This window comes from Diabrotica undecimpunctata, chromosome 1, assembly GCF_040954645.1.
Source record: "Diabrotica undecimpunctata isolate CICGRU chromosome 1, icDiaUnde3, whole genome shotgun sequence".
In the NCBI taxonomy this organism is placed as follows: Eukaryota; Metazoa; Arthropoda; class Insecta; order Coleoptera; family Chrysomelidae; genus Diabrotica; species Diabrotica undecimpunctata.
This window is the reverse complement of record NC_092803.1, coordinates 1,386,376-1,405,170: the sequence shown is the minus strand read 5'-3', so window position 1 is coordinate 1,405,170 and position 18,795 is coordinate 1,386,376. Positions and strand designations below refer to the sequence as shown.

General features: G+C 31.7%; 1 protein-coding gene across 1 annotated transcript; it reads right to left on the bottom strand.

Annotated features, from left to right (window-relative positions):
- Window positions 1-10,754: 10,754 nt before the first annotated feature.
- LOC140443151 (uncharacterized) lies at window positions 10,755-17,655 on the bottom strand. Its single transcript, XM_072534247.1, has one exon. The coding sequence runs from the start codon at window positions 17,573-17,575 to the stop codon at window positions 15,986-15,988; it is 1,590 nt and encodes a 529-aa protein (XP_072390348.1). The 5' UTR covers window positions 17,576-17,655; the 3' UTR covers window positions 10,755-15,985.
- Window positions 17,656-18,795: the final 1,140 nt, after the last annotated feature.

The window sequence follows — 18,795 nt, the reverse complement described above, 5'->3', positions numbered from 1 at the left end:
ACCATAATATATACTTTCTCTGTCTGATATTATGTTATACGTTTATATATAAAAATGCGTAAGTGTATACTATATTTTTGGACAGAGAGAATATATTTTTTGGCATAGAATAAGTTTTTATTTCTTATTTTATGATTATATTTATTTTCTATTAAAAGCATACTTTTTGAATTTCGTCGCCTAAAATTCAGAGCAATTTTTTTGGATTTGCCGCCTAAAATTAGAAACCTACGTTTTGAATTTGCCGCCAAACGAAACTAGTTTCGGCCCGTCCGTATTTTTTAGCATTTCTATTTCCTCTCGTATGTAACAAAACACCGAAAAATATTTTCAATCCTTTTGCGTCGTTGGGATTGATAATATAAACATCTCTGTTTTGTATAATATATACATCTATTAATACCCGCGGTGCATACAAACTTTTATGTGATACTAGTTCGTTATTGCATCTACAAACAAGTATGTTCTAAAAAATCCGAAAATTCGATTTCATTTTGACAATATATTTACTAGTAGATATTCTATCGTCCGTGTCATGTTGCTACGCTACGAAAAAGTTACTACCACATAAGTCAAGAGATACCTACGACAAGGAATATGAAAAATTACAGCATTGGATGACAGAAAACCATGTAGAACACATTGGTGAAACTGTACTACTTGTATACTTTGCCGATCTCGCCGAAACATTTTCTCCGAGTTCCCTTTGGTCCAAATATTGAATGGTAAAGAAGACTTTAATCGTAAATAAGAATATTAACAATGCCAGTTACCATAAATTAAATTGACCGAATATTTGAAGCAAGGATCGAAAGGCTAACAGCCAAAAAAGTCTCACAGAGTCTTCTCTGGAGAAAATGTTTTAAAATTTATTCAAGAAGCACCGAACGAAATATTTTTAATGAACAAAGTAGCATTAATATTTGGTATGTTTGGGGATGTCGACGACAAGAACTTGTGAATATGTTGGTTACTCACGTAGAAGATAGAAAATCAGTTTTCGTGGTAAACGTACCAGCGACAAAAACCGACAAACAGCGTGTTTGTACAATTATTGACGAAGATGAACTGAAGAGTTTGAGGTTAGTACGGGATTACATGTCTTTACGACTCCGTGGTTCTTCATAAAAAAGACTTTTTTGACCTACAGACAAGGTAGTTATACTGCACAGCCAGTTGGAAAAATCCCGTCCACCATTGCAAAATATCTGAGTTTAAGCAGTACTAAGAAGTACACAGGTCATTGCATGCGTCGGACTTCGGCAACTTTTCCAGCAGAAGCTGGAGCCAGTATGACTACGTTGAAGCGCCATGTTGGATGGAAGAATACGTCGGTTTTAGAGGACAGCATAATCTTTAAAGAATGAGGTTTCAAGAATGCTAGCAGGCATACCTTCTGGATCCGGCGTTTCCTTACAGAAACTTGACACCCAAGCTATGAAACATGAGTCAACGTTTGCGCAGGTAATCTAAATATCACCGGATCCTTTCATAATTGCCAGTTTTATGTGAATTCTAAATAATGTTTTGAAATGTTTCTAATAAGTATGAAAGTGAAGATGTTTCTAATAAGTTATCTTTGGTACACTATTACGTAGTTGGTAACTAAGCAATAAAAACACAATAATAAACTAGTATGACATAAAATAAATAAGTATTTAAAATTATTTAAAAATAAAAACTACATTCAGGGCATAACAAAATGTAATAACGAATCATTGTTTAGCTGTTTAAAGTACATATAATAGAAAGATTATTTATTTAAATTTATAATAAAAATGTTTACTCCAGTCGTCAGAGACGAAAATGCCACAGAACCTTTAAAAATTCATAATAACAAGCTGAATTTTGCTAAGAATGTCAATTTGGGGACCAAGAATCTGTACGTAGCGCCGTATAAAAAATATTTCAAATAAAATATGTAGCCGAGACAATTTTAAACAAAAATGTTTACGAGCGAAATAGATATTATAAGGTTCATTTGAAATAAATGTGTAAAAGCCAGTCCACGTTCTATCAGATCGCACCTTAACATGGGGGTGCCATCCGTGGTCTCTCTCTTTTTCACTAAATATATTTTCTGTTTCTCTTTGCCGACGTGAACTAGCGAAGAGCGCCATTCTACGAGCTGTCTGATTCCATCTTTACCGTAGTAATTATTTGCTTTTTGATAAAGCAGCCTACGACTCCGTGAATAGAAGAGAAATGTTCAAAGCAATGAAAGAGCTAGAAATACCAAATTAGTTGGTAAACTTAACAAAACTAACTCTTGAATAAGTTGAATGTAGAGTACGAATTCAGAGGAACTGTCTGAACTTTTTAAAACAAATAATAGACTGCGACAGGGAGACCCTCTCTTCTATATACTATTCAATCTGGCTCTGGAAAAAGTAATACGTATGTTCCACAAGGAATCTACGTTCCTGTATTTGGCTGTATACCATATATTAAAAAATTAATTAAATCCTTTGTAAAAGGTATATATTTAAAAACCCAAACGGGCTGTGTTAGACAAAACGTTTTCGGAATACATCATTCCATCATCGGTGTCCTAGAAAATATGTAAACCACTTAATTAAAAAGAACATGAAGTTAAAATTTTGACCAAGGTTAAAGAAAAGTGTGGTTAATACTTACTAGGAGTACATGAATGTAGCCACTAAATATATGGGTCAAAACCCGTTAACAAATAATTAGTTACATTTGTTCGACATTATATCATATAAATACTTATGATGTTAAAGTTACCGTTGGATTAGGTAACATGGCGACATATGACTCCACGTTGAAGTTGCAAGTCCTGAGACGGTGTGTCTACGAGGACTTTATGGAAGCAACTGATTGAAATGACAATGTTGACAAGTTAGGACGGAAGTCGTAACAGAGTAGTCAATATAACTGTATGTGTCTACTTAAGACAAAAGCCAACGTTATTTAAAATTGTTAGAGTAAAAAATTTTTAAATTAATATAACAGTATCAACCATCAATGTTGTTATTTTAAAATTATGTATGAGATGAAATGTTTAGAAAAGATTGTGTGGTTATAGTTAGGCAACCAACTATACATGTGTGTGGTAGTGTAGTGAAATAGAGATTTTAATATAAGGCCCTTTATATTTCTTCAACATTTGGTACCTGGAAAATAGAAACTAGACACATGTAGAAGGATGAGTTATTGATATTGGTGGAATAAGAATGAATGTATTTAAAATATGAAAGTGTACTTGTGTGAATGGAATAAAACTTTTGTAGTGTAATGGTCATGTGAAATTTAACTTATAACTCGATTATAGAAGGCCCTGTATGTCAAAAAACAACATTTGGTACCTGGTAAATGTAAAACTTATTAAGTTATAAGTACATGAAATTAAATATCTGATAGGGTGTTAACAGACTAAGTGGTGTGGAAGTTTTATTTTATTAACTATTATGTGAAATGAATAAAATTTGATGGTTGGGACATGGTTTTGTAATATGTTAATAGAATAGTACTCAACTTATAACTTAAGAAAGGCCCTATCTGTCATACGCAACACTAGGTACATGGGAAATATAAAAGGATAAGTTATAAGTTGAATGAGTTGCAGGTGTATAATTATCTGAGATGTGAAAATGGAATGGTTGTGGGTTGGCTCTGTTAAAATTAAGTAAAACAAAAATTATGGTGTCAGCTTTACTGGTAATTAAGTTGTGGGATTTGTTTTTAATTCTTAATGGATATGAAGGTCTTAAGGTGTTCGTTAAACTATTATATAAAATAAACAGAATTTGATGGTTGGATCATGGTTTTGTAGTATGTTGTATGTATAGTACTCAACTTATAACTTGAGAAAGGACCTATCAGTCATAAAGCAACACTAGGTACATGAGAAATGTAAAGAGATAAGTTATAAGCTGGATGATTTACAGGTGTATATAAACCTTAATTATGAAAATGAAATGGTTTTTAGGTGGCTCTGTTGAAATTAAGTGAAAAAAGAAGAAAATTATATTGTTTTTGAAAAAATGTGAGATACGGAAAGAATGCAGAAGGCTGAGATCATGGTTTTGTAGTATGTTGTATGTATAGTACTCAACTTATAACTTGAGAAAGGACTTATAACTTCATAATTAATTTTTTAATACGTATGTCACAAATCACAACCACTGGTTCGGCCTATGCTGATGATATCAATATTGTTGGGAGAACGGAAAACGATGTACGAGAGACGTATGTAGCTTTAAAAAAATCAATCAAACAAACAAAAATGTCGTCAAAAATGTTGTCAAAAATGAAAACGACGTCATCGAAGCAATAAACGAATTTGTATATCTGGGAGCGCTTCTAAAAATAAAACTACCGCAGAGATAAACAGCAGAATTTGCATGGCTAACAGATGCTTTTTTGGGCTCAATATCCTCTTTAAATCCACAATTATATTGAGAAATATGAAAATAAAACTCTACAAAAGAATAATACGCCCAGTCCTAACATATGGTTCAGAGACCTGGACTCTAACAAAAAATAATGAAAACATGTTAAGATGTTTCGAAAAAAAAGAACTAAGGCGAATATTATGGAGCAGTGCATGACAATGGAGAAGACGATACAACTTCGAACTTTATAGCATATACCAGGAACCTGATATGATAAAACATGTTAAGATAGGACGTCTGAGGTGGATAGTGCATGTAATGCGGATGGCACAAAATTACCCAGCTAGAAAAACGCTCCTTGATAGACCCATTGGTCAGAGAAGAAGAGAAAAACCCAGAACAAGGTTCCTTGATAACATCGATGAAGACATGAGAAATATGGGAATACGTGCTTGGCGGAGAAAGGCGATCGATAGTGACGACTGGAGAGCAATTCTTGGGGAGGCTATGACCCACGCAGGGTTGTAAAGCCAGAATGATGATGATGATATACCTTCTTCGGTATTCATAGAACTTGAATTTGTTTGAAATAGCACAGTAGACTGTTCACTTGTTTGATTATTATTGTAAGTACCACTTGTAGTTGATTGAGTGGTTGAATTATTAAATACTAGGAATTCATAATTTGAACTGTTATTTAATTGATAACTGTATCTTATTGATAACTGTAAAATCATTATGTTTTCGTCCGCATTTTTTACAAGACCCTAAATTGCAAGTATTTTGAAAATGTCCAACGCGCTTAAACAATTTAGAACAGAGTTTTAATAGTTTTATCTTGTCCCATCGTTCATTGATATTTAGTTGCATAAATTTTTGACATGAATAAATAGAGTGTTGAGCCTTACAAAGATTGCATTTAAACTTAATATACTCCATTCGCTTAGCTCGGGCATAGTTTGATAGATTCATTGTCGGAAACCTACAACACAACAATTCCTACTTTTCAGTACCTATTAATAGCTCAAGTATACTACTATTGCAGACTTTTTTCTTTGAAAAAAAGAAGAATTATTCTAAATAGTGGAAGTGTATACTAAACCCATCAAATTTTGGGTAGTACATATTTAAAAAATATATTTTAGTTGTTATAATTTAACATAAGTATTTATTATATATGGTGCAAATAAATAAATATTGATTGTCGGTAATTTGTAAAGTTCTATTTTATATACTATTTAGTTTGTTTACTATTAATATTGGCTATAAGGACGTGTGCTTATATAGTAATTTCCAACCACTTCGAGTCTGTCAAAAAGTAACTAACTTCGCAAAAAAATAATTACTAAATTCACTAGACAGTTCGGACTGGAGATAGCGAACCGAGTAGCGAACAGCTAAATTGACATGAGAACGCAATTGTGTATCTCTTGTTTTACATAATTGACTAAATAGGAAATTGATAAAATTCTGATTGCAATATATCGTGTCTTTCTTTAAAAAAATCTAGAAACTCAGTATAGGAAGCTCTGCCTTTGTATGAAATTCTTTCCATTTATGTTGATTAATTTTATCTAGTTTATGATCAATTCTACGAATCATAGTTATATCCTAAAGTGATTATGTTTTATTTGCGTGCTTCCAAGAACAGATAAATGTATCGAAACTTTATCTAATAAATGCCTGAACTGAAAAAATGTAGTTTTAAGCAAATATAGTTATATTGATAACAGATTGAATATTAGTGTTTACAAGACATTTTCTGTTATTAAATTTATTTTTGTCATATTTATTTTTATATAGCTATCTAAGGCAGCGGTGAGAAAATTATATTTTCGGCTGTGATTTAATGTTGTATTTTGATCAATAGTTGATATAAATGATTGTTTAAACTCTAACCATTGATCATATTCCCCATTAAAAACAGGAAGTTTAAGTTTTGGTAATAAAATATTCTGAAATGAATCATGTACTGGAATATTGAATTGAATAAGAGAATTTTTAGTTAAAATATCTTTTAAGAATGAAATAGCTGCGAAATATCTAGATTCAAAAGCTTCTCGTTCTCAATATTGTGTAACTAAATCTAGTATCTTGAATCTCTAGAAAATGCACGTATAGATTCAAGATACACTAACATAATTAAAAACATATATGAAAATGCAACCATGCAGATAAAGCTGGACGAAAGCACAAAAACTAATCCCATAAGACTACAACGGGGAGTAAGACAAGGAGACACCATCTCTCCCAAACTATTTACCCTTGCTCTAGAAGACATTTTTAAGAAACTAGAATGGAACAATAAGGGTATCAACGTCGACGGATCATATTTAAACCACTTGCGATTCGCAGATGACATAGTTTTAATAGCCGATAATATCCAAGAACTAAATGATATGTTACAACAATTAAATGCAGTTTCAGGAGCGGTAGGCTTAAAAATGAACTACAGCAAAACAAAAATACTGAGCCGAGACTAGACAAATATAACAATACAAAATCATACCATAGAAAATGTTGAACATTATGTATATCTAGGTCATGTTATCAAACTAGGAAAACCAAATCAAGATGCTGAAATTAAAAGAAGAACACAACTGGCATGGGGCGCTTTCGGCAAATTAGCATATATCTTGAAAAACACCTCCATTCCTGTAAACTTAAAGAAAAAGGTGTATAACACATGCATACTACCAGTTTGTACTTACGGCTTGGAGACAGTAGCCCTTACCAAAAAATCTGCTAAAAAATTAGAAACGCAAAGAGCAATGGAACGAATCATGCTTGGAATATCACTAAGAGACAAGATTAGAAACACCGAGATAAGACGTAGAACGAAGATTAGGGATATTGTGGAAGAAATTGCAAAAATGAAATGGCGCTGGGCAGGTCACGTAGCCCGATATAATGACAACAGGTGGACACGGAGAATTCTAGAATGGAGACCAAGGACGACAAAAAGAAGCACGGGAAGACCTCAAAAAAGATGGGTAGATGACATAAGAACAGTGGCAGGCAAACAGTGGATTAGATTGGCGCAAGATAGAGAAAGATGGAAGCAATTGGGAGAGACCTACATTCAGGAGTGGATGGAAAATGGTTGACAAAGAAGAAGAAGAAATCTAGTATCTTCCCTTTTTCAGTATTTTTAAACTACAGTCGGTTCACAATTTGTTGATAGCTCACTACAAGTTTAACCCTAATTAGAAAACTGAAATACAGAGAGGATAGGTAATACGATATAATAGTAAAAACCAACCTAAAACTGACGGTTTAAGACGTTTTCGACTAACCCACCTTATATCTGAAGGAATACAATACCTTATAATCCTATTACGGGGGTATTTTGAATGGTTAGAGATGATTGACCAGTGTCGTAGAGTATATGATTGAAACATTTATTTGAACTAAATAAATATATTTTTTAAATTGTACTTATGTAAATTGTATTTTTTGATAAAACTTATTTATTTTATTCAAAAATAAACAGTTTTTTGCCATTTGTAAAAGATAAATTTATTTAATTAAGGAAAAAGGCGCCAAATGTCGCCTGGCAAAATTTCCAATGTGTTTTAAATGTATCCATTATTTTCGAATCCGGAGAAAACTAATAAATATTTTTGAAAAATTTAAACGCAGAATGAAAGATTACATTATTACTCAGGACAGAAAGTCCCTGAAAACTTCTACAATGTTTATTTTAATATGTTATGTAACAGGGGTGGAAATAAAAGAGAAAATATAGTATAATTTTTAATTGAAAATATTGCATGCAAAAGAAACTTTTTATTTATTCTAAAAAATATTTCATTCTGCCTTTAAATTTTTCAAAAATGCTGTTTAGTTTTCTCAGGATTTGAAAAAAAAATGGATACATTTAAAACACATTGAACATTTTGACAGGCGACATTTTGCGCCTTTCCCCTTTAATACCTTACGATTACAACTATTATTACTTACCTTATATAATTACGATTAGAAAACTATTCAAATTCAAAATAAATAGGATCAACTTCGGAATCCGAGTCATCTTGAGGGTTAATAATTAGCGGTTGTGTCTATACGGTCGCATCAATTATGTTATCAAGATCCCACATTTTTTGTTCTTCTTCTATTACATCCTTACTGCATCTTTCCAGTTTTGTTCTGTAATATGTTGTAAAGACTCGTATAACAATTCACGTACAGCTTGTATTTTATATAACGTATTTTTTATAGCCACATAACTTTTCATTTGTGCCCAAATGAGTTCAATTGGATTTATTTCGCAGTGGTAGGGTGGAAGTCTAAGGACTGTAATGTTTCTCCTTTCCGCCATTTTGTCAACTACGTATTCCTTGAACTTAGATTTGTGTTGCCGGGCAATTTTTAGAAGTTCTGCTTTTACCATTCCATCTTCGTAAGGCAGATACTTATTCCGCAGCCAGTCAAGAATATCCTGTTTCTTCCACGCAGTCGTTGGAAGTCTTTCTACTAGTCGTGAATGATAAGGTGCATTATCTAATACTATAATTGAATTTGGTGGTATGTGTTCAATCATCTGCTCAAAATACTCTTCGAAAACATCAGCTGTCATCTCCTCGTGATAGTCTTTTGTGCTTTTGGACTGAAATTCCAACAAACCATGCTCAACAAATCCTTTTTCACTGCCAATGTGAGAAATTATTAATCTACTGCCTTTACCAGAAGGTGGGGAGATACGAGTAGACCAACCTTCCATAAAGGCTTGCCTGGAGCTTAATATATTTTTATCTGACCAAATTTTTTTTAGAGTATGACCTGAGTTTACCCACGTTTCATCCTGGTAGAAGATGGGCCTTCCTTCAGCCCGGAATTTTCGTATGGATCTTAGATAATTTCTTCTCCAACATATTATCTCCTTCCGGTCAATCAAAAGTGATTTTCGGTCTGATTTCTCCCACCGGAAATTTAATTCTTTTAAAACTTGCCAAAATTTAGTTCGTCCGATATGAGGCAAATCCGGGTCGTCTCTAACTTCTTGTAAAATTTTGTTTAGGTTTGGTATTTCTTTTTTGAAAAAAAAATCCATGAATTTTCCTTCGAATACCATTTTTGGCAAATTCATCAATTTCAATAGGCTTTTTCCCTCTCTTTAAGTGTTCGTTTGTGTTTGGGTTAGCTATACCGTTTTTTTTGTTCTTTCTGATAGGAACCTATATATAGTTGACTCTCCTATGCCAGTCATGTTGGCACAACTTTCGACTATGTTGCGAACAGTGTTTGTGGGATTCTGAGAAACCAGAGCATCGTGAACATTCAGGATAATAGTCTTCTCTCTTGGTGAATAGACAGACTTACTGACTGTACGCAACAGTACCAGTGTAAAACTTGATGATGTTGATGATGAAGCCATCACAAACAATCCAACAAAACGAGCATGAGCGAAAGGTACGTATATGTTCGTAGGTATATGGAATAAAAAATCACTCACGCACTGCATATAATTCGCAAAAGGAATATTCGAGACGCTAATTACTGCCGTAGACGTGGACACACCGACGAGCCGTAAATTACATGCGATCAAAAACGTACTAAACAAAAAATTGTTTTCGTTCGTAATAACTTCACCCTTTTAAGTTAAGTTTCGAATATAAACTGAACAAACGGGGCACGTGACCAAAGCATACCCATTATATTATTAAAAATCTGGGGAATTCCATCCTAATTATCTTGCAACGAATAGTACCTTCGGATATGAATTCCAGGTTTTCTAGTAAAGTGATTAAACGCGAAGATTAGTATTGGAATATCCAAAGAGATAAGGTATTCTTATTTACAAAATTGTTAATGGTTAAATTCTTATTTTTTATTTTATTGATTAAATAATTGTAATATTATTTATAAGAAAACTATTTATAGGTATAGTCAGAATTCATAATAAATAAATAAAAAAAAAAGATTCATAGAAAAAAATAAAAATTTACTAATAAAAATAATGAAACTTTAGAATTTTTATAGCTTTGTTCAGACAATATTAATGCAAAAAAATATTTTTGAATTGAATTTTTGGGTTGAATTTTTTTCAGCGAGAACTTCAGTAATTTTCACACATCATATCCGATGTAAAATCTTTTCCAAAAGGAACCTCATGGTTCCCCAACACAATTTAGTGGTCATTGGTCATCGGTACCTTATATTTCCAACCTTCCTTTTTAATCAGATTTATAAAAAATTGAACTTTTCTATTCTGTCCTGCTTGAACGAGTATTTTCTTATCTAGTTGATTTTTCGTACAAAGTCTGATTTCCATAGATAGAAAGCCATATTAATTTTTGTTTTTCTGTTTGTAATAGTCGAGCCCTATCTGTCAAAAGTAGTTGCTTTTTTAGTTGCTTTTTCTAATAATAAAGTTAACTTTCCATGCCACTTCCACTGTAATTAAAAATAATGCACTCATAATGAAGATTAACATTTATTAATATAAACATATATTTACAATATAAAAACAAAAAAGGAGACTGTTTAAAGTCATTTTACATATAATAAATTAATAATAATAATAAAAGTAATAAGTGTAATAACTGTCATAGAATATTCAACAAACGGAATTAACCTTTAAAATAACTTTGAGAATTCCACTTGCTATAGTTAGCACTTCATATTATTACATTAACAATTTAAATGATTATACAAGTACTAACTATCCGAGAATATTCAACAAAAATTAAACAAAATACAAATGAAAGTGTAGTCATCACTTATAGAATACACGCAGATGGAACATTTTTAATGGTTCATTTGATCCAGCATGAATCGCATATAAATTAATACTACAATACAGTCCATCTAATTTACAAACCGTTGCACGTCATTATCTACGTTAGAGCTGCGAACAACAAACACAGAGAAGCGACAGTCCTTTGAAGTTACGTGGCCAAGCCGCCAATGACAGCTACCAACCAGAAAATTCAGTGGGCATAGTCAGTGGGCATATCACACAATATAAATTCTTAAGAGCGTAGGCGCAAAATTTCGGGCCAATGTTTTTTAAATGCATTCATTTTTTCCGAATCCTGAAAAAACTAATAAGTATTTTTGAAAAATTTAAACGCAGAGTGAAAGACTACATTATCACTGAGGGCCGAAAGTCCCTGAAAACTTCTATAATGTTTATTTTAATAAGTTACAGGGGTGAAAAAAAAAGAGAAAATTTAGTGTGATTTTTAATTTCAAATATCTCATTCAAAAAAACTTTTTGTTTATTCTAAGGGACTTTCGGCCCTCGGTAATAATGTAATCTTTCATTCTGTATTTAAATTTTTCAAAAATATTTGTTAGTTTTCTCAGGATTCGAAAAAAATGATTGTCGTATTATATGAAAATATTGAAGGTACTGCGTCATGCGCCAATGTTTTTTTTCTATTTCCTTTTACAATAACATTATCTTCAAAATGCAGTTCACAAATCCTATAATTATTATAAAGTGAATCCATTTTGAATAACAAATCTTCTCGTCTGCAAGCTTCTATCCACACTTTGGCACTACAAATTTTTAACAGAACATATTTTAAACAAAGAACTTTTTTTGTATTTATAAATAATACTTTATTACTTACAACTATAAGAGTATTAGTATATTCTAAGTATATTGGAAGTAATGAAATATTTAACTTTTGTCAATATCTAATCTTAATAAATTTACAGTTTTCTCCTGATGAAGTCACAAAAGTGTCACTAAATATTGAGATATACAACAAATAAAGTTTTAATATTTTTTATTTGTAATTCCCATTTAAAACTCCTAAATATTTTATGTACTTCGATCCATATATTTGATCTTTTTTATTTATATTTAACGAATTAAAAATTGGCAGACAACTTGTGTATATAGCAAAAAGTAGATGAGTACCTATTTAGTTTTTTCATAATTTAATGTAAGTTTGTTTATTTGCAACCATGTTTTCGCAATTTTGAAGTCTTGTTCTGTTGGAATTTTAAGATTTTCCCAATTATCGGTCTAATTATGTTTCCAACAATTTTTAGTTTGAGCATTTTAGTAATTTCTTTGTTTCGTTTAAGAGCGTAGACGCAAAATTTCGGGCCAATGCTTTTTAACATTTTTTTGGAATCCTGAGAAAACTAACAAATATTTTTGTAAAATTTAAACACAGAATGAAAGATTACATTATTACCGAGGGCTGAAAGTCCCTTAGAATAAACAAAAAGTTTTTTGAATGAGATATTTGAAATTAAAAATCACACTAAATTTTTTCTTTTTTTTCACCCCTGTAACTTATTAAAATAAACATTATAGTAGTTTTCGGGGACTTTTGGCCCTCAGTAATAATGTGGTCTTTCATTCTGCGTTTAAATTTTTCAAAAATACTTATTAGTTTTTTCAGGATTCGAAAAAAATGAATACATTTAAAAAACATTTGCCCGAAATTTTGCGCCTACGCTCTTAAATCAAATATTCTCGTGTATAAAACCCTCTATATATTTTTATTTCTTAAAAATACTATATTCGTATTGTTGTCTTCGAGCGCGCTGACATTTTGCCACCATCTGTTGATTTTTTGACCTGAGCCTTCGGAGACTTGCGTCTTTCAATAAAAGAAATAGCACTGACACCAAATTTAATGTTTTCATTTTGAACTATCCGTTGGCAGACCAAAGTTTATTTTTTTATAGCTCGGACAGACACGTCGGCGTCGGCTTACTGTTCGAAAGTCAAACCAATACTATTATGTAATAACTAATAATAATTACAAAGCAATAGTAATTACCTGTTATTATTCTTAGGAAATCTAAATAAACTTATTCCTTTTCCTGTCACAGATGAACATCCGCGAATCGCACAAATATATCCAGACATTTTAAATATAAATTAAACTTTTAACTATAAACTATAACTATAAACTTATATATTTAACTATAACTATAAACTATAACTATAACCTTTTAACTATATATAAATTATATAAATGGTCAAATGCACTTGTTGTGTCGAGTATTTACCATAGACGCCTACGGACTATCGAAAACAACCAGAATTAAAGAATAAGCACGTGTTTTTGACAGTTACACAACCAGAATCGGGCATGCGTATACAAAAATGGTACACGCTTTTGGACCGCTGTGTCGCTTCTATGTGTTGCTTTGTTATTCTATGGTTAGAGATCGAAGTTGACATAGTTGCCAAAGAATAAAAAAATCCAGAATCCATTTTAAATCAAATAGGTCACATAATTATTATTATACTTTTTACAACGACTATTTAAATTCTTACGTGACATTTTTGAAATAATACCCACTAATTTTGTTCTAAAAAGAACAGATTTTATTAAATAGGTAAAAATATAAAACAAGAGGTATTCACTTTAAAATTTAAAATAATAAAGTACAAAAAGTGTCACCACCGCAACTGTCAAATAAGTGTTACCAATTTATGCCAAAATTTCACCTTCGTTCGATTACAGTTAGGTCACATAAGTAATGCAAAAGTGGATTATACAACAAAATAAATTAATATTTAATGTAAATAAATAGAAACAAAACAAGAGTTAAAAAATAATCTTGTTAAAAACAGTTTGAGCCGCTTGTTTAAAAAACAACATACCTAGTTTAATTAATAGCAAATAATAAAAACAAAACTAAAGTGTCAACACCGCAACTGTCAAATAAGTGTTACCAATTTATGCCAAAATTTCACATTCCTTCGATTAGTTACAGTGTGTTACGAACAAATGTTCTTCATAAAAACGCTTTATAATGCATTTATACAAATTAAATGAAACATATTGTTGTCTATTTCTTTAAGTTAACATTAATAGAAATCTTTAAATATTAGTTCTACGCGTATATAATAAAATATATCTAGTGGCTGTAATGCCAGTCTACTCGGCAAAGTGATTCTAAAAACAACACACCTACCGCCTAAATATTTCGTGTTGGTATCATGTGACGTCACGGGCTATGACGCCGATGATGTGCAACGGTATGTAAATTAGATGAAGTATATGTAATATCAACTTTACAAACTATGCCTCCAATTCTTATCGCTACACAAAACATGGGGGTTCAAATTAAGGGTTGAGCGTTAGATTTCTCATCCCTGTTCTGGAACCCTGTGTCATGTTGCTTGCAACATGTAGAAACGGATATTTCATTGCGACTTTCATTACTACATCTCATTATTTTGGTACTCTGTGCCAGTGTCGCTTTTGCTTCGGATATTTTCGAGATATTATTGTTCATTCCAAAAACATTCATTGTTATTTGTGTTTCTAATATTGGCGATAGTTAAGGTAGATATACAGATTCAAGATTCCCTCTGTAAAACTATATTGTTATTGGTTACTCGCTTTTTATTAAAAAATTATATCCAATTACAATGCAACATTTTTAATTTTAGACTTTATAATTTTAGTGTGACATTTTCGTCTTAGTGTTACTAAATATTTTGCAATTTAATTTATTTTAAAAGTAGTTTATTCAGTAGGTAAGGTATACTGAGTGATAATGTTGCCTGTGAACAATATGAACGTATTAGTTTTTGAGGAAGAGGAGAGGCTAAGAGTATTAAGAAACTTTAACATTAATAGGCGTTTACTTAGAGATGAAAGTGATCCTTTCAATGAACTAACAGATTTTCAGTTTAAAGAATTGTATCGTTTAACCAAAGATATACGATTGGCAATAGTTTGCCACATGGCATGACCTCTCGATTTGCCAGCGGCTCCGTTAAATTTATTGGTAATTATTTCGGGGTTTTTTTCCGCCATACTAATTAATAACTCCCAGTGGTTTGCTCTCACTTTCATTTTTTTTAAATAATTAAAACTTTTTTTCAGAAATTTTAATATAGGTTGTTATAAGATGATAAGATGTTTACGTTTACATATAAACAAACCACTCTAACTCTAACCTAAATTTTTAAAGTTTTTACTTGTATCTCTTTTTAACCAATGCCTCCAATTATCAAGCGACGTGTGTCTCTCTCTAAAACAACACGCCTGAAGGTGTTGACTAGAAGCGAGGCCACAAGCTACAAAAAGTTGATACAAAACGACAATTGACACCTTGAAATGGAAGACAGAGTACGACAACGTATTGTTTTTTGGCGACTATTGATATCAACATGACACAGGGTTTACCCACAGTTCCAGCCAAATATTACAGCGTTGCAAAAAAATTAATTTATATACCGATTCGAAACTTTGTGTATAAATGCCATACTGTGTCAAATTACCGAAAATGGGGAAACAGTTTCCGAAAATAAAAAATGTTCCCTGCTTCTGGTACCAATATTTTTGTACCGCATCAAGTCTTAGGTCATTACATAAGTTATAAATGCCGTACAAAAATATTTGGCCAAAAAAAATTTTTATCTGTAAGAATTGACGACAAAGTTTCTAAAGTTGTTACTATATATTGTAGTCTTATTTTATAAGCGAATCATGCTTGGTCAAATGACCCATTAAAAGTCTCCCATGGGCTTGTAAACTATTAATATAGGATCGCATTCATTCAAAAATTAAAACTTAAATTTGTATTAAAGATAATATTAAATGAAATTTGATTAGATATCTAAATCTGCTAATATTTACGTTTTCTGCAAAGCTTATTGAATTTTATTATACTTACAACAATCTACAAAAGTTTTATATCTTTTCACGCTTTTCATCACCAACATTAAGATCATCATCATTTTTACGTTTAACACCACCAGCTTTCGAATCTTTAGACTTTCCCAATGGTTCAAACACTCTCAAAATTTCCAATTGCTCGTGTGTAAAGTTGTCATTACAAAGTATCTGCGCCAAAGACTTTAATCCATTAAACAAATCTACACTATAACAATTCTTATCCTCAATTGGTCGTTCCTTAAACAAATCTTCGTCAGATTTATCAATTTGTTTAGACAGATTTGGACCATCTTCAATAGTTCGGTTGTAATCAAATATCTTCAACAACGCATAAAATCCAAGCTCTGGTTTAGATTCAGATATAGATTGGCAAGTTATTGCACCAGCACGTAAATTGCGTACTGCCCTGCTAACTCGACAAATGTTTTCATTGACAACACGATAAAATGGATGATTGAAAAATGAACCATTGAAAATTCGCATATCAGGACTAAACTCGCTGTCGACACTGAATAATCGAATATTTTTATCAATAAACGTCATTCCATGTGTATTGTGTTTAATTTCAGAACCCTTAGCTATTATAGCAGGTGATGATTTTTCGTTGATTGGATTGTAAATTCCAGAAAATGTCACCAAATTTGGGTCACACCATTCTCGTCTGCGACTTGAAAACAAAGTAATTATTCTATCAAGCTTGATTTTTTGATATATAAATAGGCTAATTGGATTTTTCTTATGATCAAATGTATCCAATAGTAACGAATTGGGAATGCTAGTCAAATCAAATTTATTAGCCATAAACTTGGTTTTGCTATTCCTAACAAATCTTCCATAGACACCAGGAGTGTCTTTAGCTTTAAATAATTTTGCACGATTAGAGTGATAGGATTCTCTATTAAAGTAGTCAATAATACTTACAGTATTCTTAGGTAGCAATACACTATATGCCTTCAATTCAACTTGCATTGGCAGAGACGTATCCAATTGTTTAGTAGTAGTAAAGTTGATAGTTAATAATCCAGTATCTACAGGATCACGAACATACAGAGCTTGTATCAGTCCATCATGCTTAGATACAATTTGTTGTACAAAAACAAAATTACTTTCAGATTTAATACCAGTATCAACAATACTTCCATTAGAAACAGTTTTCCCCATTGTAAATTGTTTAATATTAACAATATATCCAGTATTGATGCGAACTCCAGTATAAGCGTCAATAGTTTCCTTAGACAAATCAATCGAAAATGTTGGAGGAGCTAGTAATGGGACACCATTAATTTTTTTCATTTCAGAATGCATAAATTTAACATTTGGAAATTTGTCAATACAACACATTTCAATAACTGCACTCTCCTCACTTTTTTCGATAGCGGCAATATTCTTTAATGTTGTATCTATGTCAGAGTGATCGATTGAGCCCAAATCCAAAAGACAACTCTTCCTACATACATCAATAAATGGTTGATGTTTGATTTTCTCCAAAATAGACTTGTACGTGATAGATTTATTACACAAGTTAATTGAAGCATTTTCATTTATAATATCATCCACACCAGAATAAAGTTCAGAGATTTTTGACTTTCTGCAGTCAGAAAACATCGTTGTTACTGTCACAGTCACAGTTGATATGTATTAGTAATATTAGTATTATCACCGTCAGAGATTTTTTATGTACTATAATATACCTAGGAGTTATTTGTAAGAAAGATATGAGAAAGGGGGGATATAAAACAAACCATACTTTTGTATCAATGATATGAAAGAGAGCGGATATGACATAAACGATACTTATGTATTTAATAATTGGGACCACTTGATGTAACACTATAATCCGATATGGCGACAGGCAGGTCCGGATTCAAATTAATTAAAGCTATATTTACGATTCCTTAATGAAATTTCTTACACCAAAATTCCGATTCTTTAACTTAGTTTTGGTTAATATATTAATAGGTACTGTGAACTTAGTATGATAACTTATGGAATTAAAAATTTTAATTTAAAAAATAGTTTTAAAAGTACATAGTAAATTAAGAACTATACTAAATTCACTTCACAGAAAAGTAGGTGTCAACAAATACATGCACAGAACACGTGAAACCTGATGTTCATATAATCGTACAGGGTTGTATTAAGATTCTATCAGTCTATAACATCTGAATTTGAAATGAATTAATTTATAATTTTTAGGATTACTGTTAAAATAATCAACTTGGGAGGTTTTAGCATATTTAAACGTAAACTTAAAGAAAAAGGTGTATAACACATGCATACTACCAGTTTGTACTTACGGCTTGGAGACAGTAGCCCTTACCAAAAAATCTGCTAAAAAATTAGAAACAACGCAAAGAGCAATGGAACGAATCATGCTTGGAATATCACTAAGAGACAAGATTAGAAACACCGAGATAAGACGTAGAACGAAGATTAGGGATATTGTGGAAGAAATTGCAAAAATGAAATGGCGCTGGGCAGGTCACGTAGCCCGATATAATGACAACAGGTGGACACGGAGAATTCTAGAATGGAGACCAAGGACGACAACAAGAAGCACGGGAAGACCTCAAAAAAGATGGGTAGATGACATAAGAACAGTGGCAGGCAAACAGTGGATTAGATTGGTGCAAGATAGAGAAAGATGGAAGCAATTGGGAGAGACCTACATTCAAGAGTGGATGGAAAATGGTTGACAAAGAAGAAGAAGTTAAAATAATAGTAATCAATGATTAATCTTCCAAACAAGTATACTTAAATATTAGTTTTTGAAAACTGTCATTGACACACCATTAGTTAATTGTGGTATTAATCAAAAGGCAAAA